The 26,512-nt window shown below is 40.7% G+C and overlaps 8 protein-coding genes across 8 annotated transcripts in view; 7 read left to right on the forward strand and 1 right to left on the reverse strand.

Annotated features, from left to right (window-relative positions):
- Positions 1-2,673: 2,673 nt before the first annotated feature.
- Positions 2,674-6,325, forward strand: BATDEDRAFT_7443 (uncharacterized protein; the record flags this gene model as incomplete). Its single annotated transcript, XM_006678252.1, has 2 exons — positions 2,674-2,751; positions 6,149-6,325. Coding segments are annotated over 2 exons (255 nt in total), but the record flags the coding sequence as incomplete, so codon positions are not given.
- Positions 6,326-6,962: 637 nt separating this feature from the next.
- Positions 6,963-9,607, reverse strand: BATDEDRAFT_88139 (uncharacterized protein; the record flags this gene model as incomplete). The annotated part of the gene is made up of 2 exons (XM_006678743.1): positions 6,963-7,150; positions 7,210-9,607. 2 exons carry the CDS (start codon positions 9,605-9,607, stop codon positions 6,963-6,965), a joined length of 2,586 nt encoding a protein of 861 aa, XP_006678806.1.
- A 3,553-nt stretch (positions 9,608-13,160) lies between these two features.
- BATDEDRAFT_88140 (uncharacterized protein) lies at positions 13,161-13,871 on the forward strand. The gene has a single exon (XM_006678644.1). It carries the CDS (start codon positions 13,424-13,426, stop codon positions 13,691-13,693), a length of 270 nt encoding a protein of 89 aa, XP_006678707.1. The 5' UTR covers positions 13,161-13,423; the 3' UTR covers positions 13,694-13,871.
- Positions 13,872-14,029: 158 nt separating this feature from the next.
- BATDEDRAFT_35045 (uncharacterized protein) lies at positions 14,030-19,014 on the forward strand (the record flags this gene model as incomplete). Its single annotated transcript, XM_006678537.1, has 3 exons — positions 14,030-14,125; positions 14,386-14,764; positions 15,109-19,014. 3 exons carry the CDS (start codon positions 14,030-14,032, stop codon positions 18,912-18,914), a joined length of 4,281 nt encoding a protein of 1,426 aa, XP_006678600.1. The 3' UTR covers positions 18,915-19,014.
- Positions 19,015-19,665: 651 nt separating this feature from the next.
- BATDEDRAFT_88457 (uncharacterized protein) lies at positions 19,666-20,703 on the forward strand (the record flags this gene model as incomplete). The annotated part of the gene is made up of 1 exon (XM_006678645.1): positions 19,666-20,703. The coding sequence occupies one exon, from the start codon at positions 19,666-19,668 to the stop codon at positions 20,701-20,703; it is 1,038 nt and encodes a 345-aa protein (XP_006678708.1).
- A 915-nt stretch (positions 20,704-21,618) lies between these two features.
- Positions 21,619-22,656, forward strand: BATDEDRAFT_88458 (uncharacterized protein; the record flags this gene model as incomplete). Its single annotated transcript, XM_006678646.1, has 1 exon — positions 21,619-22,656. The coding sequence occupies one exon, from the start codon at positions 21,619-21,621 to the stop codon at positions 22,654-22,656; it is 1,038 nt and encodes a 345-aa protein (XP_006678709.1).
- An 876-nt stretch (positions 22,657-23,532) lies between these two features.
- On the forward strand, positions 23,533-24,525 carry BATDEDRAFT_88459 (uncharacterized protein; the record flags this gene model as incomplete). The annotated part of the gene is made up of 1 exon (XM_006678647.1): positions 23,533-24,525. The coding sequence occupies one exon, from the start codon at positions 23,533-23,535 to the stop codon at positions 24,523-24,525; it is 993 nt and encodes a 330-aa protein (XP_006678710.1).
- An 862-nt stretch (positions 24,526-25,387) lies between these two features.
- The window catches only part of BATDEDRAFT_24739 (uncharacterized protein), a gene marked incomplete at both ends in the record, with an annotated part of 3,094 nt that continues 1,969 nt past the window's right edge, over positions 25,388-26,512 (forward strand). Inside the window, one exon of the mRNA XM_006678460.1 lies at positions 25,388-26,432. Coding sequence (XP_006678523.1) covers positions 25,388-26,432 — 1,045 coding nt within the window. The remainder of the gene's footprint in view (positions 26,433-26,512) is intronic.

Here is a 26,512-nt window from a genome sequence, read left to right on the forward strand (position 1 = left end):
GGATGTTTGAAAATATGAGTGAGAGTACACTTGAATTGGCCTCCTCTATGTCTCAGACAAAGTCATCATTATCTTTTAGTCAAAGACACACCTTTCCTGTTACTACTACACTTGGTAAATCCTATAACACATTTTCGCCCACAACTCGAACTCGCTTTGGTGGTCCAAACGAATCACAGGCTGGAGAGCATTATAGTCGCGTTGAATCCATTTTTTCAGATACGAACAACAGTCTGACTGGTTCGATTTTTTTTCGAAGTGATCCAGTGTTTCTATCTGATTCATCAATGGAATTCTGTCCTGTAAAAACCAACACATCCATGTCCAATGTCCGTATACCTGGAGGTGGATCCACCCAATCACTGAAGCTTGTCAACATGTATGGGTCAATTTCGCGCATGTCTGCAGTAGAAGTTCCAATTGTGACGGTTGATGCACCAAAGGAGTCAGATACAGCTGTCGAAGCATCAACTAGCTCCATTTCAATTCCCTCAAATCAGGAATCCGAAACTCCTTACGTGGGTCGTACATCAATTCGTCAAAAATCATTGATGAACAATGGAGTATTATTGTCGCCAATTGTTTCAGCAGAAAATATAACCGACGTATGTACTCACTCATTTTCAGAAACTAATATATATTCCAAAAAATTGGATTTGACGCCGGCAACTCATGGCAAAAGCGATTTGAAAAATACTACGTGGACTACATTGAGTGAATCCACCTCGCCAGCCCAATCTCTGCCTCGGGCAGCTCAAGCGTATTTATCTGCTCCAGTCACACTTAGTTCGAGCGATCTAACCAAGATCCAAACGAGTTCCACTGAATTGCCTGACATGTCTAGCAACCCAAGTACATCATCACTCACTTCTTCAAAAACTCCACTCACAAAACTGTATTCGCCACATACATATTCTGCACCCACCACTTTATTGAAAGAAAATGTACCGCAATCAAAATGGAAAGGAAAGTCGGCGACTTTAAAGTGTAATACGAAAATTCGTGATGCTGAACTGTTTTCTATAAAAAAGGAATCGGCATCAAGTATTCAGACAGTTCCAACTCTTGCAACGGTTTCAATCAAGTCACACACAGAAGCCCAGCACGTATCAATTCAAGTAGTTGACAATGAGGTTTCATTCCCGAGTGTTACTGCCATGGGTAGTATACAAGCGAAAATGCAACAGAAATCGAATACGGATAGTAAATATGGCAGCAATGGTCTAAATGCAAGTACTGAGCCTGAATCGAATACTAGTAGAATAGAAAATACTTTGATGTTGGCGCCTATTAGTGATTCGGTAGATACTGAATGCATACGTGATCTCGAGACTCATACCGACAAACCCAAAGTCGCGACAGTAAAAAGTATGCCATTTTATACTCCACCTACGGCAATCCAACCCAGTAAACAGCAGGATTCAAGCCCCAAAGATCTATCCCAAGCTGACTCACCCACCAAAAATAGTACTACGGATATGGCTGTATACTCTGTTTTTAATACCACGACATCACCTACCCAGAAGCAGTTGAATATAAACTCTGATACAAATGTAAATGATAGTGCATCAGGTTTATCCATCAACTCTCCCTCACATATGGAATTCACGTCTCGTTCATTTACGAATCTGGCCAATTCATCCATGCCAAACTCGCCTACTGAATCCAACCCTTCTTCAACCAAGCCAAGTAGATATACATCAGCAGTGATTGAGCCCCATTTCAAACAATCAGGAATAACCAATCGGCTACACCCACCTCCACCACCTTATACTATTGTACCTGATCAATTCAAAAATCAAGTATCACACACTTCAGCAGTAGATACAGGTGCTCGAGTGTCGTCGAGTCCCAGTTTATTATTGTGGACAAATTTGATTCCACATCCACCTTCAGGCACACCTTCTCACATCCATACCACAAAAAGACAATATCGAGTAGATTCTACCCAAAACAGTAGTAAATCAGATTTGGAGCACCCCACTTTATCCGCATCGACGGATAACTGGCCTATTCGACATCGAAGTGCCCAACTCCTCAGCAATAATACATTACCTCGAGGCTTGAGGAAGCCGCCTCCACCTATTCCAAAAATGATTCAAGTCGATCAACCCAACACATGTTAACTATCCCTTTATCCAAATCATCACATCCATACCCAAACTAAAACATAAATCTACAACACCAACATAGTATAGCATGTATTTATTGATGTTGGAATGTGTAAAAACACACAGCTAGCGACAACGAGGATAGAGAATTGAAAGAAGATTATCAGTAATTTTGATATTGTTTTTTGGGCATATTGATAGTCTGTCGTTGATTTGGATAACAGGATCATCCATCACTCGCGTTTTCTGTATTGCGACCAGTTTGCTAAATGACTTGCTGCTCCTCTTGATTCAATACAGGACAACACCACTTATTGGTCTTGTTTTAGCGCAAAAGTTTCGGTATTCTATTTATACAGTTTATACGCCAATCTAAAACAATTGTGCAATTTTACAAAGAATTTACGGTTTTGATATGATGTCATGGTAGCCTGTTTGATATTATCAGAGTGGTTTCAAGCATGATGAAAGTGGAGTTTTCTATCCAACCAAATGTATATTTCTCATTCCCATTTTTGTTGGCTGTGACTTACGAGTGGTCGTAATACATATTTCAAGCCCAACATTGTTTAAAAGCGTAATATGTAAATTATGCAATAAAGGGGTATATAAATATTTACAGCCGTATTCACGTAAAACGGTACATTGGATCAGGATGCCAGAGTACATCATAAGCAGCAGGTATCATGACATGATGAGTGCCAGCTTGCACTAAATTTACTGGTAAATAGTGACTTTCTGAACTTTTTGGCAGAGTTGGCTGGCATGAAAACAATCGTTGCATTCTTGATATTGCTTTCCTGAACTAGAGCGCGAACATATCCGACTTGGGATACAACAAAGAGTTTCGAGTTTGATTGAAAGCTCAAACTCAATATCTGGATTGCAATATATGAATTTGGTTTCAGACTTGTTGATTGTGCAATGTATGGCTATGTCAAAAGTGTGGAAAGAAATAGCTAGTTTGGCTTTGTATAGACGTTGTGTTTACTGGATAAGCAGTCAATTTGTAGTGGAAAGACGCAACAAATATTCAACCATTGTTTATCTCAACGAGGCAGTCGCTACAAGATAGATACAAGTGTTTTATTTTACGTGAACACAGCTATATTCCCATTTTCTAAAATATGATTACAAACCTTTTATCGTAGCATGTTCTTGGCTTTATAAACAAGAAATAAATATTCAGGGCATACCTGTCAGTATAGTATGCTTTGCTTTACCACTACTGCAGCATGCTCGAGTTGATGTTTATCGATGTACCTATTAGCATAAATGTATTGTTTCACATGACTGCAAGATGTCACTGTTTGCATGATGGATGTATAGCTTTCAGACACGTGGATGTTTCAAGTGCAATATACTGAGCTAGGGGCATCTGTCGTGAAATGACCAATACTGTTCTCGCTATTGCTAGCTGGTATAAAAAGCTAGTTTGCAACATATGGACATTTTGAATTGAGTAGCCGACCATATCTGGGTATGCCTAATATGGAAAAGCGATAGACTGATTAGTGCATTGTCAGCATAAAGTCGTGTGGATCAATTATTTGAACCTGATAAATCTGTAATTACAGGCTCATGATGGCTGAGATAGATAAGATCAATATAAATCATCTGGGATTGATGAGGTGGTTTGTAGTTAGTATCCAAGCATATTATGAAACATGATTACAACTTTTAAATAGTCCACGCTTGATGTATGCCATGAGATCCATAGCAACAGCTCCAATACGGAGTAATTATCAGCAACAAACAGCCATTCAAGCCAATCTGGAATCTTCAGTTATGCATTCAAGCCACCACTGTCCCTTATCGCGGCAATTTTTGCTCAGCCAGCTCCGAGCCAAAGCCGACTAACTCGACTATTCACAAGTTGTATGAACCACCGCCACCACCAATATGCTTATCTTGCCGTGATTTTTGACATCACGAAACACGACTCGAGTCTGATGGAAGCAATCGACACTTGCCAGTGAATTTGCAGGTAGCTTAGCATAGAATCAAACAAACAGATCAGCATTGAACAACAAAATATCCACCCAGTATTTTATCGTAGCCACCGGTCATACTCGTAGCATCGCCGCATCCAATTGATAAAAGCTACTTTTGAACTTTCTGATATATACAATATTCTTCAAATCACTACAATGAGCTCCTATGCTGTACCATTACAACCATTGATGCTTACAATGCCTACTCGAACAGAGCATGGACTAACCTCTCACTCATACAAGTCTGATCGAGCATCTCTGTCACCACAATCGCTTGCTCATCGTACAGGGTGTGATCGTCAATCTTATCCCGATGTAGATGTTGATGCTGCTTCGGTGTTGGCATCGCTCACCAAACCACAAAGCATCCCTACTGACTCAACCCGACCATTCCAACGCACCCAAGATTTACAATCCTTGCAGTCTACCCTGTCCTGTTCTGCACATCTTCCTACGGTACCATCCAATGGGCCCAGCATGTCCTCGACATCCCCAAAGTTACATCATATATCACAGCATCTCTCGGTCACTCATAGCGTCGCTCCTGTACCCGATATGCATTCAATTTCAGATACCCAAACTGTAGGGGCAGATTCAAGCACCACACTTACTCATGACAGCGCCGTAGTACTGCCTCGCCTCTACCGTACATCAATAGGATCTCTGCATCAACGCACAGCCAGTGATCCGTATTTCTATTCTAAATCCACCACGCCATCATTTAAGAATGGCCGATACCACAAACACATCAATCACCATCCGTGTGACCAAGACCATCTGGATGACTATACTCGAACCACCCATGCCAACTGCCATATAGAGGCAGTAGATAAGCCATATATTAAACAGACAGAAGCTACAGGAACTGCAGATAAATCTTTATTGATGCGTGACGGATCAACTGTGTCGTCTGTTCGTCCTCCATCTTCAATGTTGGATGATTTGCTTAAGCGCAAACACTGCGAGGCAACAGATACTGACACTACAAGTGGTTTATCAAGAGGCAGGCCTTTAGAACAACGTACACGAATGAGATCCATGTCGGTTCAACTGGGCAATTTCCGTCTTGGAGATATGGAGTCTGACAATTGCCAAAAGTCGAGGTACAATGCATTGCCTTTAAAATCTATGGACTTGCCAATCCAATCCTCATTGTCTGCAAACAATCAATCGGATCTGCGATTGCGACGAGCATCATGCGACAGATATCCTTCACGCAAGTCTGAACCAGATGTTAGTTGTCCAGACCAGCAACTAGAATCACAAGACTGTTCTTTGGATCAACTGCCGAAAATCATGAGCCATACTCCCAAATCCAGCAAGTATCTGCTGGCACCTATTGTTGGCACTGATAACGATAGTTCCATCAGACAATACTCCCAGCTTGGAGAGGGTAAACTTCCTTCTCTGGCTCAGATGCTGGGTTCAACTCCTCGCTATGAATCTGAGCAACAGACTGTTAATTCCAACATTCACGCTCCAATGCTGTCTGTTAAAAAAACGCATGGCGACGCTATGGAGGGTTTGAACATGAGAGAACCATCACCTCGGACTGTCCATCTCTCTCATCCAAGCCAGCAGCAACAGCAGGAGCAATCACAAAGTCCTTTTCAATATCATGGATCAGTGACCTCGCACGCAACTTCATTGCCTATTCCATGGACTGCAAATCATCCTGGCATTGCAATAGAGTCAACACAGACTCTCAATGCTCTGCATTATCAGACGGACAAGCGCGAGCCACTGGTGTCTTATACAAACAAATCAACACTCGCTTGTGAACCCAGCGAGTCCAGTCGAACCCTCGCAATTGCTAGTAGTGACATCAATCCAGGCAGCGAAAACACTCGGTCAGCTGAAACAAGCATGGCTTCACATTTCCCCATGAATACAAAGCATCATGGCAGTGGCGAGCATTCTGACTGCTCGAACCACCCCGCCATAAACCAACAGAAATATCTACAACAAACTCATGCTCGACCAAATATCCTTCCATTGGGTTTTCAAAAATGCGATTCGCCTCTTCCAAACACAACAACACAGACTGAAGACGCCAACCGTAAATTTCCATGCAATGTATGTGGAAAGTCATTTACCAGAAAATACAATCTGGATGCTCATCTTCGGAGTCACAATAATATCAAACCCTATCTATGTCCTGAATGCTCTGATGCATTTGTAAGAAAACATGATTTGCAACGCCATGTCGTATCTGTTCATAAACGATCAAGCTTTGGTCCGTGTCCCTACTGTCATCGCACTTACTCACGATCTGATTCATTTAGAAAGCATATGCGGATGGAGGAAAGGTCTCGAATGACTCAGTAAACACTAGACTAGAGTGTTTGTTTTTATTTATTACAGCCGTCTTCATGTAAATGGAACACTTGTATCTTGCAATCACTGCCACTATCTGCTTTGAAATAAATAATGATTAAATGTGTTGTGTTTTCCTATTAGAATTGGTTTGAATCAATCCTTTAGCAGTGTTTGTCATATGATGTATCCAATGGCAGTTTACACTAAAATCCTCGATATGCATTGTACAATCCAAGTATTGGATTTGGCTGTTCATCCAACTCGCATGTTCGCGCTCTAGTTCAAGAAATGTAGTGTCACTCATCCCACGAGATTGGCTGTTTATTATATACTTACACCCCTACCCAATACCCATTTCATGTAACCAAGACTATCATAAAAAAACTAATGCTTTAATAGCTTACTTTTCAGTAGCTCACTTCTATACCATACAACAATGATGCTATCCAATAGTGTAAAATAACCTAATCGATTCGAGCCTTGATAATTCAACACTCTTTTTTTTTTCAAACTTGACACGCATGATGCAGTGTTGAGACTATTCGACTTGACGTGAACAGGTAAAAAAATGTCGCTTGAATGCATCTTGACGAGGAAACCGAGCACCGCATCCATTGCAAGGTCCATACCGTAGTGATTTATTGTGCACACATGATACATGTCGTGTCAAGTCATGTTTTCTATTAAATGTTTTACTACAATGCGGACATACTTCAGGACGTTCGCCTAAATCATACAATGTTAGATCAATCATATGATGTTTTAAAGTGTAAATTATTATTTACCTGTATGTGTGCGTTGATGTGCGTCGACATTGTATTTGCGTGTAAACCACCGATCACATCCAGAAAACTCGCAATAGTATCGTCGTTTGACGCCTGATGAGGATGCTGGTTTGGCTTTTTCAACAGGTTTGGTGTAGCTCGTTGAACCAAGCAAATCAACACAATCAAAGTTGATGTCCTGTGGTGATGGATCTGAGCCATACACCCCACCCTGTTTGATAAGTGGTGGAAGTGAATGTGGCATCGTCAACAGTGATGGCAGAGGTGGAAGCATGTGTAGATCAGTTTTTGTAGAAGAATGTGCCTGCTGCTGCTGAAAATGGGGTGGAGATAAAACAGTGCATGTAGATGGCGACAACTTGAGCAAATTCTGTGGTGGAGAAGTACGGTTAATGTTCATCATTTGATGCCAAGATTGAGCAGAGGAATCGGTTGACATGATGGAAGTATGTCCAAATACGGTTGATCCTCTGTTTTCGCAACTCGTATCGCTTAATGCATTGCCACTATTTGGGTAAGCATTAGCAGTAGACGTGGTGGGATTGACGTGGACACCAAAAGGCAAAGTAGATCCATTCATGTCAGCCGTAGCAAGCGTATACAATGCCATTGAATACCCTTGCACGTTTGGGGATGGCTCAAAAGATTCAGCAATGCAAGGAGTTCGTGTAGGGCTCTTGGATGATACTGGACATCCTTGCTGACTTGATGTATGTGCAAAGGAAGCGTTAGTAGCTGCTGCATCCATCCAGGCAGCGTTTTTATTCTGGTCGTGATCATCCACAAGCAAATCTATCATTGAATTAGGAGCACCATTATGATGGCCGATACTTGCACTATGGCTTTGTGTCTGGCGCATATCAGGAATTTTTGCATCTTCCTTTAAAGCATATAAACCTGATATGGATCTATATGGTTGAAGAACAGATTGTCGCTGAGTAGGTATGGGATTGACACAATCTTTAAAGCCATTTGAAACGGCAAGCGCATCTTCCTTTGAAGAGATTGCTGTTCCAAGAGTAGTAAAAGAGTTGGAGGTCGAAGGAGTTGTAGTAACTATATTTCCCATGACAGGCATGGGCAAAATCAATCGGTCAATCACGTCGCAATCAGTGGTATTCAATGGTTGTGAATACAGTCCAGGTTGCGGCCCAGTTGCCATGGACATGTTTGGATGTAAAATTCGCGGTGAAGATAAAAGTTCTGGAGCAGAGATACTCGACACTGTACAAGTTGCCGGCCATCCTAGCTCGGTATCTATTGCTAGAGAATGCCTGCGATTAAGAATCGAGTAAAAGAGAGATGCAGATTGATGTTGAGACTGCGACTGCTGGGGAAAAATTGACAAAGAAGGCGTTGGTCCAGACGGAGATTTTCGACAAGTCATTGCTATGGTTTGAGGAGATGTATAGGCGGTTGAAGCGCTTATAGAATTCTGTATATCAGGAGTGGTTGCAGTGGGCAATGATGAGTTTGAAGCAAGCTCAAACGTGTTGGGTTGAGATTCTGCAGTAGTAGGTTTGAATAGATCCAAAGAAAGATACACTCCAGATTGAGAAATGTCTGCTACAGATTGCCGCATATTATTGTGGTGATTCTGGTGTAGAAGCTGTCTGGTGTAGTTCATATTATTCGGAACATGCAGATACTGAGGCGAGTAAAAATCACCTGAAGCAGTCAAATCAATTTTGCTGTCAACTTGGGTAGAACTCGCGCCATCACTGTTTGATATGGTTAACGATGGAGCAATTGTTGGTATGGAAGCAGGAACATCCACTTGTTGAGTATCTACCATGGAAGCATTTTGAATAAGTTGATGTTGTTGTGACAAGCCATGCTCATTTTTTTGAGCAGGATACGCAGTATGGTTGGGGTATTGCAAGGCTTGGTAATCCTGTCGAGGAATGCTTTGTGATGGCTGCTGCAAAAAATAAACAACCGCAGGTGACGATGCAGATTGAGAACCAAGCTGAAATGGTGTCTGAGAGGATGACGATGAATTAGCAAGAGAATGATCAAGATGCTGATATTTGTGCTGCTGCGGATAGTATGGCCGATGGCCTGAAGAGGCATGCCTTGAATGGGATATCCAGCACGAGTCATCCACCACGGGCCCACTTACACGAAGACCATGTTGGTTCTGTTTCTGTTGTTGATCCGGCAAGGGCAACGGTGGAACTTGGTAATTGAAAGTACTGCCACAAGTAGATGAGCCTGTTCCACAGGCGTACATGGAGGCAGATATATGACCATTGCTACTCATTGGTCTGTGCAACTGGGGATTTTCATGGCGTTGTACTGGCGCATTTAGATTCAAGTTATTGGTGAATATCGGGGGTTCTGCCTGGTTTGCCGTGTCGGCAAAGTACAGGGGTTGTGCTGACCTTGTTGAATGCATATCTTTGTTGCAATTGTGGGTATCGGTGAGTTAAAGAAATGCCTTGTGATGTAGAGATGTAAGCAATCAAATCAGAAATTGGCGGAGAGCGGAATATAAACTGGTTGAATGCAAGTTCTTGTTGAATATACACGACTAGAGGCAGCACGTTAAAATTTGGCGGAGTTGAACAAGTCGGCTTAATGAGCCAATGCTATTCGATTCAAGTATTTCAGTCAGACAAGATGCTGAGGATAAAAGCGGTAGACAGAACAATATGTTAGCTTGTTGTTATGATTTAAATCACAGGCTATAGAATAGCCGATATTGTTTTTAAAGGTATAGTGTTTGATTAGATATGCAATCTCGACAGTGATAAACCCCCAAAATTAGGTTCCCTTGGCCACAAGGCAAAAAACTGATATCAGCATCAAGGATATCAAATGACCAAACATGCATTAGTGCTACAGAATGCATTACGACACCGTGTACGTTTTGCTAGCAAGTTTTTGATTTTTCTAGGCAGGTTCAGATGAGCTTTATAGTCGAGCTTTCCCACTCAATGTCGGAGTAGGAATACAATGCACTGAAGCAGCTGATATGCCAAAATGGCACTGGATATAAAGTAGAAAGAAGCAAGTAGGCAGTGCAGTAGCAATATAAAAAACGGTACTCGGTCATAAACAACATGCACACAAATTGAAATGCAAAATAACAGAATGGAAAGGATACCTTTGGTCTAAATCAAACCCAAGTTTTGGATTTTCAAGTTGTCTGGTAACTGATATGCAACAGAACTTGTATATCAGACTTTGGCCGCGTTTTATAATTACCTAGTGGTGTTTGGAAGCGTATTAGGGTTGGAAATGCCAAGAGAAAACGAAAATATAGAAACAATTGCAATCTTTAGGGTTTTATTTGAAAATTCTGAGCCAGATGTGCAAAGTACCATTTCTTTCATTGGCAAGTGATTTTCTGCAAGTTTGCTTTGTCCAATTAAAACCAGGCATCTGCGTAAATACATGCGTGGTTTGTATTGAATACAATAATATAAAATCGGAATGAAAAAAAGGGATATTACAAACAGTAGCGAATGCGTAGTTGGTATGACAAGTGTTCAACTCACCTGTTCAATTCATAATGAAGCCTTGCCTCAATCTTGTGGGTTTACCATTTTTTAAATTAGCCGAGGGTTTAACCATATTTGGCTGATGTAACCATGCAAAGCGTGGACATGAGCTCATTTCATCTCATCTGAAAGTTTGGGATTGTACAAGTTACGCCACCATCTCTTTTTTGTCAAAACCGGTGCAAAACACAATTGACTAGTGAATTTTGATTTGTTTCCGCTGATTATGCATTATAAAATATGTATTGCGTATGCTGGAATTGCTCAGAGTCAATAGAATGGGTGTTGCATAAATTTTGACTGACACGCCTGCTGCTTTGATTTAGCGAGAGGCTAAAAGCAAAGAATAGGCGGAACATTATAACGTGCTCAATACTATCTGGCTCCTTGCCATCAAACTATTTGGATCAGCTTTAGCGGAAATGCAGAAGCACATCTTGTCTTGAATAGCCTTGATATTTGAAAACAAGTGGCTCCTATTTGAGGTTGAATCAAGACCAGTTGGCTGCTTTTCTGCTAAACACTTTTAGTTCCACCGAGAATGGACTGTTTTCTATTGATCCGAGATGGCTCGTATGCAAGCATTAGCGGCAATTTTATCTAGATCTTATTTCGCGTATAATTTTTTCAAACGTGCAATGCACAAGCTATTTTTCCACAAAGCTTAGCTATTTACCTGACTCAGCATTAGACATTGAATTATTTTTACAATGGTTAATGGTAACTTGTGTAAAGGGAGCGAGTCGAAAACAAGACAATGTGATGTGCTGCAAAAAATCGACTGGTTGGTATACTTTTAACTATAGTTGGTATATCTAAAAGATCACATAATCCATGCTTTTACAAATCACACTTTTCAATGTCTGAAATATCATATTGGCCGCATCAAGATTAAATGGTAAACCTTGTAAAGAAAACCAGTGGTATCTTGTTTAAACTCGACAGCCTATACAAATGTTTTTTAAATTTTGCAGTTCAAGCAGCACGTCTCGGTCATGCAAGCAGCACTCTAAACTTGCAATTCCAAGAGCCCCATACTTTGAACATCAAATGGGCTTGGGTTTAAAGCACATGATCTGCTGCTTGTTTTAGCGACATTGATCTAAAAGCCTCGACTATGCAGTATACTAATATGCATGCTAACCGTGATTCATATACCAGAATCCGTAAAATCATCAATTTGTAATAGTCTCATGGGCTATTCACGATTGGTAGCGGTATATACTGAACGCACGATGATACTGCTTTTAATGGAGATTCATCAGCAATTTGCAATTGTATTCACGTAAAATGAAGCACTAAACAAGGGTGCCAAATACATGATGGATGGCCAGTTTCATGGAATAATGGACACCAAATCTACCAAACAACATTCTATTCTGTAAACCTGTTGGTAAAGTTGACTGGTTTCTATTCATTTGTGATAAAAAAAAACTAGACGAATTCTCACACCATAGTTTCAGTAAATCACACATCAGAGCAGTTGAGCTCAATATCTGAATGCTGACGAGTCCAGTTTCAAACATGTCGATCGTGCAGTGTATGGCTACGCCAAAAGTGGAGAGGAATGGTCTTTGATCAAAATTAGCTTGATTTTGTGCATCATATGATTGTTGTGTTTATTGAAAAGTTGAGAATATCTATTGGATAGGCAGTGCAGTTATGTATACTAAAAATGCAAGGAATAAGTAATCATTATTTATCTCAAAGAGGCAGTTACTGCAAGATAAATACAAGTGCCCTATTTTACGTGCATTCAAACTAAAGCAAAAGACGAAAGGGGTGAGAGCGGGAGGAAAAATGTTTATTTGTATTTCAGCAACCCGACTCTGTTTCGAATACATTCTGATAGCATCAAACGGACTACTGCCGCAACATTTCAATGTGAATTCTCCGTTGGTAAAATTGCACGATTGGTTAGGTTAGCGTACACACCCTGTATAGGCGGAATGCCCGAGTTTTTGGTTGTGTCAGAATATTGAATGAAAAGCGTCATTCTATATTAGATCGATGAAGGTGGCAGATCGTAGTGTGAATCATTTAATAAGCTGGTCGCGGTGAAAGAGGCATGAGCAATAGACGCTCCTGTCATTCAGATTAGTAGACCAACAATCTATCGATACTGGTAAAACAACACCCAATCCGATTATACACAAGGGTGTGAACAAGTCTTGTATTTTTCCAAAAGCATCACCAAGAGTGATGTTACTGACCATCTCTTGTCCTCTTTCCACCAACCGTAATCAGCCTGATCAAACGGTGATGCACATTTGCTTTAGACAGTCGAGTTGTGAGATGATACCGAGTTTTCTTGAAGCCACTAGTGAATGCTTTGTGATATTTTTATAACAAGCAGTCGAATTGGACACTTTTTATCCAATCAAAACCTTGTGTTTAGGATTGTGATTTTGGCTTATTTTGTGGTTTGTTTAAAACTACAAAACTGCTCTTTCCAGCTATCCAGGCAACTACTTTGAGCACCCACACTTCCTATTAGTACAGGAACCTTTACCACGGTTGTTTAAACTCTTTTAGCTCATTCTATCAAGCCTACAGGCTTTTATATGGGCTATTTCGCTTTCCACCCTCATACCAAGAAGCACATTGGCCGTGACGTTGATTAAACCTCTTATTGCCACCAACATACTACTACTGTCTACTCTTATCTTGCTCTCTCTTTATCCTTCTTGTCTTGTCTTGTCTTGGAAATGGACATTGTTCGCATTACCATGCTGGCTCGCCAGTCTCACCGTCATTCTCTTCATTCAGCTCCCCTTGCTCATATTGAAACAGTCTCGGCAGCTCAAACCTCCCTTTCAATGGCTGACTGCTTTTCTGACCATTCTCACGCATCCACCGCCTCGTGTTCTGCAAGAACCACTACGGCCGACCTTGCTCAAACCCCTGTGGTCATGACCCCCGCTTCACGAAGCAGCTGGCGACTGCAATCACTTTTTTCTGCTTTTGGTCTAGCCTAGTCGCATGCAGATATGGCAAATCTCGTCTAGTCCATTTACTCGCCTCATTTTGACAAAGTCTTGTTGATTTATTCAAACCATTGTTTTGCCCAAATACAGAGTTGGCTATTGTCCGCTCAGATTCGCATGTGTTTTTTGCAGAGGTTAGAAAATAAACAGCTTGAACTTTCAATAATGGCTTTATATGTTTTTTGGAATTGTCCGCTCCAAATGGACTTGGTTTCTGAGTTATAAACACGGACTAGAAATCCAGTGGGATTAGTATACGGCCAACTGCTTGTAAGACTCGTGAGACTGCCAGACCTTGTTATGAGCAAACATCTGTAGAATATAGACATGAGCGTGGATGAATATCCACGAACAAGGTTGTCATTCACCCCTCTAACAACACAATCCACCCCAATTCGTATCCATACACGCGGGTTTGCCGAGGTAAGCGAACGCCATGACAAGATGGGTTGCTTTTGTTGCTATAGACTGGATCTACTCGCATCTACCCTACATATTTTGCTTATTCACTACTATTGTTCTTGTCATCGAACCGTATCATACTTTGATATAATCCAAAGAAACCCTGTTCAATTTCTTACACTCCAGATTCATAACTCTCCTTGAGCTACCAAAGACTTGCGATCGTTGATTGCTACCATCTGAAAGCACCACTACACACTAACCCTGATACTATGGTTCAGTCAGGTTTTGACACTGTGCCCACTCCGACATTCAGGGTTTCATCTACGCAACCTCTTGCGTCAGATTCAGATGGAGTGACCACTGTTGGTCCTGCTCAAACTAGCAGTAAGAGTGGCAGTAAAAATAGTAGTAACGGAGGAAGCGCAATTAATGTTTCTACAGAGACTAGCAGAGTTCCTGCTTCAAATTCAGGTGCTGCCAATAATTCATCAACCATTAATTCATCTCAACTAGAGCCTAGTCGAACTAGTAATATCATCCAACCTTCTGCTTCCTCTAATATCCCCCTTTTTACAAATAATCCTAAACCAGATTCTGTTTCTACCACCTATTCAGGCTCTACTCTTATCCCATTCACAAGCCAGCCAGCCACTGCAGGTGAATTCTGTCGTTTTTTCCTCTAGGTTTTATCTGGAATTCAGTTTTGGCTTGGCCAACATTCTACATTCCATTATTGTCAAGTGGATACGATAATTCGTCTTTATTCACGCTGTCCATCTCCATATTGTAACCAAATATCAGAGTGCTTTTCAACATTTCGATTTTTATATATCAATGCCATCTTGGTAGTCTCTTGGATATATGAATTTCAAGACTTGATTTAAAGTATTCTGTATAATAATTTGATTTTCAAATTATTCTGATTATTCTTGGATTCAATTCTTTCTAGTTTTATATCTAGCCATTAGTATAAATGCTGACATGTTTTTGTTTAATCTTAGATGCTTTGCCAGGATCTTCAGACCAGAACCAGACAAATGACCCAAAATCTCTCACTGAATCTATCTTTTCACAATCACTTGAATCGCTGACCAATATGGCAGGTATTCCTTCAACCCTCACTGCATCTGGAGTTCTTGGAACCGCATCTCCTACTGTATTAATTGTTAATGCTGGAGGATCAAAACCTAATGTGTTGCCGCAAGGTATGATTGCCGCGATCGCTATTGCTGGGTTTGCTATACTTGCAGCCGTGTGCATGGTTGTTGTTCGGTCGTTATATAAAAAACCTCCCGTTGAAGGCGCTACTGCTGCTGTTGCTGGAGATTCTTTTGGTGGTGATGGTACTGCAACAATGGCTGCAATCGATGCGACTCATGACGATGGTGCTAATGGTACTGGAGATGCAATGGCGTCTACATCATCTAGATCGGCTGCTGCTGCCAACGCACCTTTTGAATTTAAAAATGTTGGGTCTAATTCTGCTGTACCAACTGCTGCTGCAGGTATATTTGCTGCTGTGGCTGCGCTGGGGAAAAAGAAACGTCGTGCTCCAGAAGATACCACGTCTGATCTTCAACCACGCTATCGTGTTAATTCAAAGGCAGCCGGCACTTCTGCAGCCTCATTCAATTCAAATTATCCCGTTGCAGTCTTGCTAAGGAATGAGAGTGAATGGGAGAATCCAATTCAATCCCCATACAGCGATTGGAGAACTTCTATAGATAGTACTATGGGACCAACCATTGAGCCGTTACGGTTTTCAATGAGCGACTATTTTCGTAACTCGATTGTGGAAGAAATGCCACTTGGTAATGCAGATATTAAAACTGATACAAGTCTTTCACTCAGTCGGACAGCTGCACGTACAGTTGAAGTGTCCGAGGTAACATCTACTGTCTCGTCAGTGTCTGCTGCTATTCATCCGTGTAATGGGTCTTCTGATGGTCGACCATCTGGTGAAGGATCAGGCTCGTTTAATGCCAGCGTGCTTTCAAACCAGCCTCTATGTCGAGTGTCCTCAAGCAATGCAAGTGAATCCAGTACAACACACAATGCAGCTATTCGAAATGTATCTAAAGCACCAAACCAGAGTCATCAAGTCTTTGAAAATGCTGATACAATGTCTTGTGTAAATTCTGTTGCTTCAAACGTCCAATCACAACACTTTTATTCACTACCCGATGAATCTGCTGAACATTATCCACATAAAGCGGTTCTTTCGCGCTCTAGATCTTCAAATATGCTTGGTGTGTCAGCCAATCAACTGACTCAAGCTGACTCTGTGGGCACCACTCGACCAATGTTTTTACGTAGCACCTCTGCTGCTTCTTTGAATCAAGCATCTTTACCTCGTATGAAATCGGTAGGGTCCATTCAGTCAGTTGATCCAGTTATTTATTCAGATGCTAGTCTAGCCGGAAAATCATCTTCCATGCAAAAAATATCTCCATTTTTTTTAAAAAGAGAATGGTCTGTTTCATCCATTAACCGTGAAGAACAGAGTATACCTTCCGATTCAGTGTCATTTCCTGGTACGTTTCAGCGAAATCCCTCGTCATCATCATTTTCCCAAGATCCACCCGGTCTCTTGCGTGCAGATGCGTCTACAACTTCGCTAAACATAGAACCCATACATGATTTGGATACTACGTCAACATTGAATATTAAAATGTCTTCTATAGCTGAGCCATCGACAACTACTATTAATATTCCCAAAACTCCTATTGATGGCGACAAGGATACTTTGCCAACTCTGATGGATCGTTCGTCGGTTGTGGCAATCCCATTGCAGAGGAATTCAGATCAACATGACAGTGAATATCATCAGAAACAAAATGATCCATTTCAAGTGAACAACCACTCTTCCTTTTTGACTCCACATGGAAAAACCCCATCTACTTTTGATCCACATATGAGTATTTATTCTACTATCGTGCTACCTCAAGAAGTATCACCTAATATTGTTTCTGCATACGGCTCTACTAATGATGTTGATTCCAAGAATGCACAGGATGAAGAATGGGGGGAAAAGATTCAAGATGATCACGACCATGACGATTTTATGGCAACACCACAAGGTGAATTACCAGATGAAACTGTAAAACACACACGATCGTTGTCTCAATCATCATATCAATCTAAGCCAACTATCGGCACAAATGTTGATGGCATGTTTCCAGTTGAACGACATGAATCAGAGACAACTTTGAAGGAATATATGGCTACTAGTGCATCAGGCTTATACCCTACTCAAGATGCTGTGCACGATCAGCTTCCAATCACTGCATTGGATTCAGTATCACCTACTTACTCGGATGATACAGTCACGCTACCAGACTCGCTTCAACATAAGATGTCATTGAGTTCTGCTGCCAACTTGGTGTCTGTAAAGTCTACATCAAAAATAGAGCAACCGATCAGTCAGTCCAAATTGACCGCGATTTCGTCTCGACCTATTCAAAGCAGTGGTCTTGGTCGCACTTTTGTTTTGGTCGGGGACTCGATGAGTAGCAAGGACACTGTAAACTACCATGATGCTGATTCAGCTGTGGAGCAATACGCTCCAGAAATCACTGTCAAGCATCATCAAATATTTGAACAGGTTGTGGATCAACAAAACTCCAAATCGGGAACAGCCGATTCATTGCCGTTATCGGTTGGTAAGCTTCATAACACGATAATGGCTATGCATGCTGTTGACTCATCTAGCACTATTACTCCTGACGATCATGCTGCTGCAAATGCTTCTGGATCTGATATTGGTGGAGGAAACAATGGTGCATCCAAACCTTTAGCTCCTACTTTAAATCAGCCTAGACATGTTGAAGCCTCGACTGCATCTATAGTTGGAGTTTCAGATCAACTTCAAACCAAAGCTAATCCTACAGAATATGCTGCTGTATCTCATACACTTGATACATCCATTGAATCAACTCAGACCTCTGATCAAGCATCGCACCAAAAACTTTCCAAATCGCCAGTGAGGCCTATACCTCTTTCACGCTCATCCACTCATAACACTGATGGGTTTACTACATCTATATATGATCTGGCAATGACCACCAGTCGCCACAATATACTTGATTTTGACATGTCTAAGCCATTGACGTTTACTGACCCTTTGAATTTCGAGGATGAGTATGACACCATGTACCGTCCGGTTTCAACATGGGATGCTCAATCTGAAAGCGAATTTTATCCACAATCACATATGGACTCTTCGTCGTCAATTGGCTCGTATGGATCAAAGCTTGGATCCTCGAGTGCATTAATGTCACATTCTGAATACTCGTCACAATCTACACAGCGACCGTTGAGTATTATCTCGCGTGGTCGTGGAGGATCCCAGAGAAGCCATGCTCATCCATTCAACAGTCTTGGCAGTACTCGAACTGCTGACACACAGTATTATACGGCGCCTGAATCGTTTGGGACACCTATGAGTTATATGGATGGAATAAGTTTAAATCGTGGTGATGATTTGGGACCATCACAGAGTGTTTTCTTTACTCCTGGTACACAAACGCAAACACAAGATATGTTCATGTCTGACGCAAGTTTCTTTACTGCTGGGGATCGTACTCAAGCGTCGATCTCTGGTGGCGGTATGGGTGATGGTGCTTTACAGACACGCAATCCTTCTAATGGCATAAATGGTACAGAGAATGGAGATCATCGACCAGAAAGCGGAGACTTTGGTGATTTTAGACTTAGTCAGGTATCAAGTTATCAAACAGCTGGATCATCTGGTCGTGGCGTGCTTAGGGGCTCAGAAGACTCGCATGGTTTTGAAAATACACCCTGATCGTAGAGTCGTGCGCTTTTTCAGCCGTATCTACATGAAATGGAGCATCTTTCTGTATTTATTTTGCAGTGATTGTCTTGGAATAAACAATAATTTAAGTATTCGTTGTATTTTTCTACTACACATTGATTATTTCTTGTATAGAAGCTCCAAGTCCTTTGGTGTCTGGAATTGCTCAATGTACGAAACCATTCCAAGTACTAGAGTCATTTTATGTAGGATTCAAAAATGGTCAATATACAGTAGTGTAGTAATGACTGATCATGTCAAGTTGAATGTAAAGTATTACTAAACCACATGTTTGAATCATGTCAATCAACTGTGATTGCAAACCATACAATATCACAACACATTGATGACCGTCATATCGACTTGATACCAGCCATTTCCATATAGTTATATGACATTATTTTGAACTCAACTTGCTTTCCTATATTGTGGCATACTGTCCCTCTTTAGAGTAGAAAAGGGTGAGAGATGCGCAATCAATCAACCATAAACAGCTGAGCGCACAACCAAACACCAGCTCAACCAATATTATGGATCATTGCATGAATGGATATCCCTTTAAAGCTGCTTTGATACTCGACAACAGTAAATCTACATCAACCCTGACAGCAACAATAGTCCCTTGTGACGGCGATTCAAGGAACATGCTTTTAATACCATTCATTTAATAATTGATATAAATGCAATCCAAAAAGCAACTTGCTGAATGACAATCATTTACAACTTGCTCAACCAAACTACTATGATGAAGTTATTGATTGCTGTATTGTCATCAACGCTGATTGCTTGTTCGGTCACTACAGCTACTCCAGTTAATCCCAGTAGGACTAGAAACCTCGAGTCTAGTTCCACAGCTATTTACACTGCAACTGCTTATCCCAGCACTTCGACATTTACTGGTTTAGATGTAGACACGGTTAATTGTGGTGATTATTCAAGGAGGAAAAAACAAATAATCAAAGAATATGCAAAGAGGAGAGGTGGTTTCAAGGCAACACATAAAAAGTGCAAGTTGATAAAAGCAAAAGTTGTTGCTCAAAAACCAGTGATAAAAAATCTGCGTGAAAGAATCAAGCTAATGTCGCCTGTAACTATGCCAAATGATGGTGGTCCAGACTATACAGAAACAAAATCTCTCCTTCAAAGCGGGAATGCTGTTCTTGCAAACCTTGAAAGCCAGCGGAGAGTATGCGATGACCAATATTTTTCTCGGCGCAAGAAGATGCGTTTAGCCAAACGAAAACTTGCAGAAGAGTTTTTTGGAATCTTCCGCGTCGAGCTTGGACTGGTTACTAGTAGGCGCATGATAACCCTTTTATCAAGTCAGATCTTTCTGAATTGTTTTAATCAATTTTACTCTGGCATACGGAGTTCATCAACAGGCTCTGAGCGTGCCTCTACTAGTGGAACGCAAGGTTCATCACGATCTCATGGTCCACCACCATCATATGAAGTTGTAATGAAGAATCCTAAACTCTATAAAGTGACTCAACAGAACCCAGGTGATCAACTTCCATCGTATCAAGAAGTAATACGCAACCCTCAAAATTTCCCCAAGGTCTTGGAAGATCCTGATGTTACCGAATCGTCATCGATGAATCCATCTATAGTTCATTCTACTCAAACATCATCCAGTGTTCCACCCAGTCAACATACAGCTTCATCCACTTTACAGAGAGTTTCATCCACTCTACAGAGAGCTTCATCCAGTCTACGGAGAGCTGCATCTAGTGTGCGAAAAGTTTCATCCAGTCTTACATGGAAAGTCGATCGTTCTTGAGTCGACACTAAAATGAAGATCGCGAGTTATTGATTCGAGTGCTAATCCAAACTGATTCTAATCTAATCGACTGTCATTATACAACCGCATTACTGATTCAACTTGTAATAAATACACTACACTACATTACATTACATTACAGTGCATTGAACACACATGTGTTGAATTTGATCATTCCAGTCTTGATCAACATGCTTGCTGATATCATTGTACTTTGACACTTGTATTTTAAATACAGTTGGTTATATATTGCATGCCTGTACAAATTGATGATCATGACATGCATGTGTTTTGTTGATATAATATCAGTTGACAAGTCGTATTTACACATCATGTATCAAGTAGAATACCGAGATTAACAGAATAGTTGTGTGTTGATATCAGATCTGATCAACTCGACCAACTTGACTCGTTCAAAAATGACGAGTCATTGGTATACTCGCTGTAGTACACCATATTACCTCCAGAGGTAGTGTGGATGAACTACAACACCAGCTAATAACTGAATGTCAGTTCAGTTACATATAGCTATATGACATTATTTTGAATCTAACTTGCTTTCCTATCTTGTGAAATACTGTCCCTCTTTAGAGTGGAAAAGGATGGGAGATGCGCAATCAACCAACCATAAACAGCTGAGCGCACAACCAAACATCAGCTCAGCCAATATTATGGATCATTGCATGAATGGATATCCCTTTAAAGCTGCTTTGATACTCGACAACAGTAAATCTACATCAACCCTGACACCAACAATAGTAAATCAACACCAACCCTGACAACAACACTAGTCCCTTGTGACAGCCATTCAAGGAACATGCTTTTAATACCATTCATTTAATAATACATATAAATACAATCCAAAAAGCAACTTGTTGAATGACAATCATTTACAACTTGCTCAACCAAACTACTATGATGAAGTTATTGATTGCTGTATTGTCATCAACACTGATTGCTTGTTCAGTTACTACAGCTACTCCAGTTAATCCCAGTAGGACTAGAAACCTCGAGTCTAGTTCCACAGCTATTTACACTGCAACTGCTTATCCCAGCACTTCGACATTTACTGGTTTAGATGTAGACACGGTTAATTGTGGTGATTATTCAAGGGAAAAAAAAGAAGCAGTCAAAGAATATGCAGAGAAGGGACATAGTTTCGAAGAAATACATAAAAAGTGCAAGTTGATATTAACAGAAATTATTGCTCAAAAAAGAGCGATGAAAAATCTGAATGAAAGAATTGAGTCAATGTCGCCTGTAACTATGCCAAGTGATGGTGGCCCAGGTTATACGGAAACTATGTCACTCATTCAAGATGGGAATGATGCTCTTGCAAACCTTGAAAGCCAGCAGACAATATGCGATGACCAATATTCTTCTCGGCGCGAGAGAGTGCGTTTAGCTGAAAAAAACCTTGCAAGAGAGTTTTTTGGAATCTTACGCGTCAAATTTGGACGGGTTAGTAATGAGCGCATGATGGACCTTTTAACAAGTTCCAACTTTCTGTATTGTTTTAATCAATTTTACCCTGAGATACCGAGTTCATCAACAGGCTCTGAGCGTGCCTCTACTAGTGGAACGCAAGGTTCACCACAACCTCAAGGTCCACCACCATCGTATGAAGTTGTAATGAGGAATCCTAAACTCTATAAAGTGATTCAACAGAACCCAGGTGATCAACTTCCATCGTATCAAGAAGTAATGAACGACCCTCAAAAGTTCCCCGAGGTCTTGGAAGATCCTGATGTTACCGAATCGTCATCGATGAGTCCATCTATAGTTCATCCTACTCAAACATCTTCTAGTGTTCCATCCAGTCAACATACAGCTTCATCCACTCTACGAAGAGTTGCATCCACTCTACAGAGAGCTTCATCCACTCTACAGAGAGCTGCATCTAGTGTGCGAAAAGTTTCATCCAGTCTTACATGGAAAGTCGATCGTTCTTGAGTCGGTCTTGAAATGAAGATCGCGAGTTATTGATTCGAGTGCTAATCTAAACTGGCTCTAATCTAATCGACTATCATTCTACAACCGCATTACTGATTCAACTTGTAATAAATACATTACACTACATTACATTACAGTGCATTGAACACACATGTGTTGAATTTGATCATTCCAGTCTTGATCAACATGCTTGCTGATATCATTGTACTTTGACACTTGTATTTTAAATACAGTTGGTTATATATTGCATGCCTGTACAAATTGATGATCATGACATACATGTGTTTTGTTGATATAATATCAGTTGACAAGTCGTATTTACACATCATGTATCAAGTAGAATACCGAGACTAACAAAATAGTTGTGTTGATATCAGATCCGATCAACTCGACCAGTTTGACTCGTTCAAAAATGACGAGTCATTGGTATACTCGCTGTAGTATACCATATTACCTCTAGAGGTAGTGTGGATGAACTACAACACCAGCTAATAACTGAATACCAACTCAGTTACATATAGCTATATGACATTATTTTGAATCTAACTTGCTTTCCTATCTTGTGAAATACTGTCCCACTTTAGAGTGGAAAAGGATGGGAGATGCACAATCAACCAACCATAAACAGCTGAGCGCACAACCAAACACCAGCTCAACCAATATTATGGATCATTGCATGAATGGATGTCCCTTTAAAGCTGCTTTGATACTCGACAACAGTAAATCTACACCAACCCTGACAGCAACAATAGTCCCTTGTGACGGCGATTCAAGGAACATGCTTTTAATACCATTCATTTAATAATACATATAAATACAATCCAAAAAGCAACTTGCTGAATGACAATCATTTACAACTTGCTCAACCAAACTACTATGATGAGGTTACTGATTGCTGTATTGTCATCAACGCTGATTGCTTGTTTGGTCACTACAGCTACTCCAGTTGTTCCCAGCGCGACTGCAAACCTTGGATCTAGTTCCACAGCTATTTACACTGCAACTGCAACTACTTATCCCAACATTTTGACATTTGTTGATTTAGATGTAGACACGGTTAATTGTGGTAGATATTCAAGGAAGAAAAAAACAGTAATCAAAGAATACGCAAAGAGGGTACATACTTTCAAAGAAACATATGGAGAATGCAAGTCGATAACAGCAAAAATTATTGATCAAACAACAGCGGTAGAAAATTTGAATGAAAGAATCGAGCTAATGTCGCCTGTAACTATGCCAAGTGATGGTGGCCCAGACTATACGGAAACTCTGTCACTCATTCAAGATGGGAATGATGCTCTTGCAAACCTTGAAAGCCAGCAGATAATATGCGATAGACAACATTATTCTGAGTACGAGAAACTGCGTTTAGCTGAAGAAAGTCTTGCAAGAAAGTTTTTTGGTGGTTTCCGCGTCAATTCTGGACTGGTTAGTGAGGAGCGCATGATGGACCTTTTAACAAGTCAGATCTTTCTGAATTGTTTTGGTAAATTTCACATTGACATACCGAGTTCATCAACAGACTCTGAGCGTGCCTCTACTAGTGGAACGCAAGGTTTATCACAATCTTATGGTCCACCACCATCGTATGAAGTTGTAATGAGGAAACCTAAACTCTATAAAGTGATTCAACAGAACCCGGATGATCAACTTCCATCGTATCAAGATGTAGTGCGCAACCCTCAAAAGTTCCCCAAGGTCTTGGAAGATCCTGATGTTACCGAATCGTCATCGATGAGTCCATCTATAGTTCATCCTACTCAAACATCATCCAGTGTTCCATCCAGTCAACATACAGCTTCATCCACTCTACGAAGAGTTTCATCCAGATTTGTACGGAAGGCTAAGTCATTCTTGAGTCGACACTAAAATGAAGATCGCGAGTTATTGATTCGAGTGCTAATCCGAACTGGTTCTAATCTAATCGACTGTCATTCTACAACCGCATTACTGATTCAACTTGTAATAAATACATTACACTACACTACATTACAGTGCATTGAACACACATGTGTTGAATTTGATCATTCCAGTCTTGATCAACATGCTTGCTGATATCATTGTACTTTGACACTTGTATTTTAAATACAGTTGGTTATATATTGCATGCCTGTACAAATCAATGATCATGACATGCATGTGTTTTGTTGATATAATATCAGTTGACAAGTCGTATTTACACATCATGTATCAAGTAGAATACCGAGACTAACAAAATAGTTGTGTTGATATCAGATTAGATCAACTTGACCAGTTTGACTCGTTCAAAAATGACGAGTCATTGGTATACTCGCTGTAGTACACCATATTACCTCCAGAGGTAGTGTGGATGAACTACAACACCAGCTAATAACTGAATACCAGCTCAGTTACATATAGCTATATGACATTATTTTGAATCTAACTTGCTTTCCTATCTTGTGAAATACTGTCCCACTTTAGAGTGGAAAAGGATGGGAGATGCACAATCAACCAACCATAAACAGCTGAACACACAACCAAACACCAGCTCAACCAATATTATGGATCATTGCATGAATGGATATCCCTTTAAAATTGCTTTGATACTCGACAACAGTAAATCTACACCAACCCTGACAGCAACAATAGTCCCTTGTGACAGCCATTCAAGGAACATGCTTTTAATACCATTCATTCAATACATATAAATGCAATCCAAAAAGCAACTTGCTGAATGACAATCATTTACAACTTGCTCAACCAAACTACTATGATGAAGTTACTGATTGCTGTATTGTCATCAACGCTGATTGCTTGTTTGGTCACTACAGCTACTCCAGTTAATCCCAGTAGGACTAGAAACCTCGAGTCTAGTTCCACAGCTATTTACACTGCAACTGCAACTGCTTATCCCAGCACTTCGACATTTACTGGTTTAGATGTAGACACGGTTGATTGTGGTGATTATTCAAGGGAAAAAAAAGAGGACATCAAGGAATATGCAAAGAAGGGACATAGTTTCAAAGAAATATATAAAAAGTGCAGCTCGATAAAAGCAAAAATTATTGCTCAAACAACAGTGATAAAAAATCTGCGTGAAAGAATCGAGCTAATGTTGCCTGTAGCTACGCCAAGTGATGGTGGTCTAAGCTATACGGAAATTCTGCCACTCCTTCAAGGCGGGAATGCTGTTCTTGCAAACCTTAAACGCCAGCAGCAAATATGCGATGACCAATATTCTACTTGGCGTGGGAGACTGAGTTCAGCCAGACAAAGTCTTGCAATAGATTTTTTTGGTGCTTTCGACGTCAGTCTTGGATATGTTACTAATGAGCGCATGATAAGCCTTTTAACAAGTCAGACCTTTCTGGATTGTTTTAATCAATTTTACCTTAGCATACTGAGTTCACCAATGGACTTTGAGAGTGCCTATATTAATGGCATACCGAGTTCACCAATAGACTTTGAGGGTGTCTCTACTAGTGAAACGCAGGCTTCAACAGATTCTGAGCGTGCCTCTACTAGTGGAACGCAGAGTTCACCAACAGGCTCTGAGCGTGTCTCTGCTAGGGGAGCACAAGGTTCATCACCACGACCTCAAGGTCCACCACCATCATACAAAGTTGTAATGAAAAATCCTAAACTCTATAAAGTGACTCAATATAACCCGGATGATCAACCTCCATCGTATCAAGAAGTAATGCGCAACCCTCAAAAGTTCCCCAAGGTCTTGGAAGATCCTGATGTTACCGAATCGTCATCGATGAGTCCATCTATAGTTCATCCTACTCAAACATCATCCAGTGTTCCACCCAGTCAACACACAGCTTCATCCACTCTACGAAGAGTTTCATCCACTCTACAGAGAGCTTCATCCAGTCTACGGAGAGTTGCA

Source organism: Batrachochytrium dendrobatidis (genome assembly GCF_000203795.2).
Source record: "Batrachochytrium dendrobatidis JAM81 unplaced genomic scaffold BATDEscaffold_5, whole genome shotgun sequence".
Lineage (NCBI taxonomy): Eukaryota > Fungi > Chytridiomycota > Chytridiomycetes > Rhizophydiales > Batrachochytrium > Batrachochytrium dendrobatidis.

What these genes read in the sequence shown, in the direction of transcription:
- BATDEDRAFT_88140 (XM_006678644.1), top strand. Translation starts at nt 13,424, where the DNA reads ATGGACATTGTTCGCATTACCATGCTGGCTCGCCAGTCTCACCGTCAT.